The 3,934-nt window shown below is 32.9% G+C and overlaps 1 protein-coding gene across 1 annotated transcript in view; it reads left to right on the top strand.

Annotated features, from left to right (window-relative positions):
• Positions 1 to 3,934, top strand: part of SMC3 (structural maintenance of chromosomes 3) — a 56,575-nt gene that overhangs the window by 28,433 nt on the left and 24,208 nt on the right. Inside the window, exons 8-10 of the mRNA XM_012663928.1 lie at positions 1,940 to 2,057; positions 3,028 to 3,203; positions 3,724 to 3,804. Of these exons, the coding sequence (XP_012519382.1) occupies positions 1,940 to 2,057; positions 3,028 to 3,203; positions 3,724 to 3,804 (375 nt within the window). The remainder of the gene's footprint in view (positions 1 to 1,939; positions 2,058 to 3,027; positions 3,204 to 3,723; positions 3,805 to 3,934) is intronic.

The following is a 3,934-nucleotide window of genomic DNA, read 5'->3' as shown; positions in this document are numbered from 1 at the left end:
CTCAATGTTTCATAGTTCTCCCTGTAGAGGTCTTTTACCTTCTTAGTTAAATATATTCCTAGATACTTTATTTTCCTTGCTGCTATTGTGAAGGGAATTGATTTGGTCTTTGATTTTGTTCTCAGTATGACTGCTGTTGGCGTATATGAAAGCCTCTGATTTGTGTGTATTGATTTTATATCCTGATGGTTTATTTTTCTTGATAACACTTAAATTATACTGTTATGATATGCATATTTTGTATCTTTCCCACTAGAATATAGGCTTCATGAAGGCTTTATTCTTTGCTTTACTCTTTGCTCCTTTCTTTCTCAGTGCCCATCAGAGTGACGTATATGTTGTAGCCATTCGATAAATTATTTATTTATTTATTTATTTATTTTTTGAGACAGAGTCTCACTCTGTTGCCCAGGCTAGAGTGCTGTGGCATCAGCCTAGCTCACAGCAACCTCAAACTCCTGGGCTTCAGCAATCCTCCTCCCTCAGCCTCCTGAGTAGCTGGGACTACAGGCACGCGCCACCATGCCCGGCTAATTTTTTCTATATTTTTAATTGTCCAGCTAATTTCTTTTTATTTTTAGTAGAGACGGGGTCTCACTCTTGCTCAGGCTGGTCTCGAACTCCTGAGCTCAAGCAATCCACCCACCTCGGCCTCCCAGTCAATAAATTATTTTTAAGTGAGTAAATTCAGGGAAGGAACATGTTTATTGGGGTGCCCAATAATGAGAATCTGAAGGATGACACTTTGATACATACTTTTGATAGCCCATATTTTCTTAGCTTCTTAGCTTAGAGCCAGTTCTCTTTATGTAAAAGTGTTAGAGTAATTATTGCTTCAAGTTTTTAATGCAACGATAGCATTTTTGACTTTTATTGATGCTTGTTATATTAAGTTGTATGGCACTTATGTTGTACCACTCTCTGTATTTAAAGCATACTTTTTTGTTATATAGTCTGCCCTCCTTATGTGTGGGTTCTACATCTGCAGATTCATATTGTCAGATTGAAAATATTCAGGAAAAAACCTCCAAAATAACAATATAAGAATAAGAAATAATACAAATTAAAAAAATTATAACAACTACCTATATAGCATTTACCTCGTATCAGGTATTTTAAGTAATTTAGAGATGATTTAAAGTATATTGGAGGATGTGTGTAGGTTATATGCAAATATTGTACCATTTTATATAAGGTACTTGAACATCCCTGGATTTTGATATCCTCGGGAGGTCCTGGAACCAATCCCCAATGGATACTGAGGGATGATAGTACTTTTAATATTATTATAGCTTTTAAAAAATGTATAGTCAGTGATGTTTTCCCCTTGTAAAAATACCTTGTTCTTTGATAATGGAGCTCATCTTTTATACCTTATCATATTGATTAAGAAAAATGGTAGTATCGGCTACTCCTTAATTTGTTAATCTTAAAGGATATTTATAAATGTATCAATTCTAATTGGATTTTATTTTGCAAGTTTCATTTAAGTAAAAGCAATATAGATATGTAGCTACATGTACTATACAAATTACATTAGTCAAATCACAATCTGCTTAAAACTTAGCATATGAATACAGGTTGGGTATTCCCAATCCAAAAATCGAAAATTCGAAGTGCTCCAAAATCCAGAACTTTTTGAGTGGCTGACATGACGGTCGAAGGAAATGCTCATTGGAGCATTTCAAATTTTCAGGTTTGGGTTGCTCAATTGGTAAGTATAAGTGCAAATATTAAAAAATCCATCAAAACAGTGAAGGTGATATTGTTTTTAAAAAAAAAAAAACAAGGAAAAATCCAAAATTTGTAGCATTTCTGCTTCCCAAGCATTTAGGATAAGGTATACTTAACCTATATATGCATTAAAAACTTTCAAGGTAGAGCTCTTATTCTTAAAGATCAGTCTATAGCTATGTAATGATTTTTCTAAAATTTTTAGATCAACCAGATGGCAACGGCACCAGATTCTCAGAGACTAAAGCTATTGAGAGAAGTAGCTGGTACTAGAGTATATGATGAAAGAAAAGAAGAAAGCATCTCCTTAATGAAAGAAACTGGTAAAATAAATGCAATTCTGCCTGCTTTCTTTCTGTTGCAAATTGCTTTTTCATTGTATTATAACCGTAAAAGGAGTTATGTCTATTATCAGAAACATACTGTATGATAATTTGCCTATGTACTGAATGAAGAGAAAATTAGTTTGAGACAGTTTAAGGTTTGAGATTTCTAATAATTCATCCCTTTGAATGAAGAAACACTACTATTAAATATGGTAACATAGGGCCTTTACAGGTCAATTACTTTTGCCTCTAGCTTTCTCATCAGTTAGGACAACAAATTTGGATGTATTCCTCCAAAGAAAACACTGGAGTATCAACTGGCATTAGATTTTAAATTGTTCAGGAATAAGTAAATGTAAAACTTTGAACTTGTAACCTTCAGTACGTTTTTTATGGAAGCCCTGCTTTGCTTTTCATTTGCTGTGTCGTATCATGGCTTAGAGTCAGACAGTTCTGGATTAAAAATCTGACCAGTAATTAACTGACATGACCTTAGATTTTATCTCTCTGGTCCAAAGCTTCCCCATCTATAAAATTCTGTAGATTGTGGTGGTGAGTTAGAGGATCAAAGTAGCTCCATAGTAGAAATACAGTTAGGTATTCAATATATGGCAGCTATAGATAATGCTATTATTAATAAAAATTGGGAATTCATAACACCAATGATGTTGTTAGCTTTTTGTCAAGGTTTTGGGGGAAGGCACACTGACTTTTAAAAGGGAAGCTTAAACTGAGGCCCTTACATATGTAATAGAAGAATCAGTGTCACTATGTGTAAATTTGTTCTCTGCTCCTTTTCATAATAAAGCATCTTAATTGCCATTTTAGTATCTTAGATTTGGTTACCACATAATATCAAAGAATAATGCTATAGTTCTTAAGAGTAAATTTATGATATATTTGAGAAGTGATATTATTACATAAAAATTGTATTCAATTCCTTCACCCCTTCCCCATTTTTTTTAAGAGGGCAAACGTGAAAAAATCAATGAGTTGTTAAAATACATTGAAGAGAGATTACATACTTTAGAGGAAGAAAAGGAAGAACTAGCTCAGTATCAGAAATGGGATAAAATGAGACGAGCCCTGGAATATACCATTTACAATCAGGAACTTAACGAGACTCGTGCTAAGCTTGATGAGGTAAAATATTTACCTTTGACACTTAAAATCAGACTAATTTTGTTTTTATGACTTTGTTAAACTCATGTGGTATTTACACTTCTCAGTGATTTTAAATAGAAACTTCAAAAAACCCTCTCAGTGAATTCATTAGTAAATTTTTTCTTTCAGTTTACTGTAAGGAAAATGCCTAGACCCATGTGTCCTTGCTTGTATGTGAAATATAATCAGATGGTGGTGTCAGGCAGAACAGAGGAGAGGAAAACTACCTTTAAGATTTCTTGGATTTTTAGAATATATTAATATCTTGTAATTAGTATTGCTGACATTTTACACAAAAATTTGTCTAGGTAATGCTTCAGTTTTCTATTTAAAGAAAACCATTTTAAAACCTTTTGTAAACATTTTTTAAATTATTGCTTTCAATTTATTTTAGCAAACACAAAAAATTTTACCAGATGTTATGAAATATTAAGCAAATACAAGATTAGTTAGAAACACAAACTCAGTTAGAAATAGTGGCTTGTTTTTCTTTTTTCAGCTTTCTGCTAAGCGAGAGACAAGTGGAGAAAAATCCAGACAATTGAGAGATGCCCAGCAGGATGCAAGAGATAAAATGGAGGTAAGATTATAAACAAGGTTGACAAATCAAAGACTCAATTCCCTTCACAATAGCAACAAAGAAAGTATCTAGGAATATATTTAACTAAGAAGGTAAAAGACCTCTACAGGGAGAACTATGAAACATTGAG

The sequence above is a fragment of the Propithecus coquereli genome, unplaced genomic scaffold, assembly GCF_000956105.1.
Source record: "Propithecus coquereli isolate 6110/MARCELLA unplaced genomic scaffold, Pcoq_1.0 Scaffold84, whole genome shotgun sequence".
Taxonomy (NCBI): Eukaryota; Metazoa; Chordata; class Mammalia; order Primates; family Indriidae; genus Propithecus; species Propithecus coquereli.
Note: the sequence above shows the minus strand (reverse complement) of the source record. Positions and strands in the feature narration are given on the sequence as shown.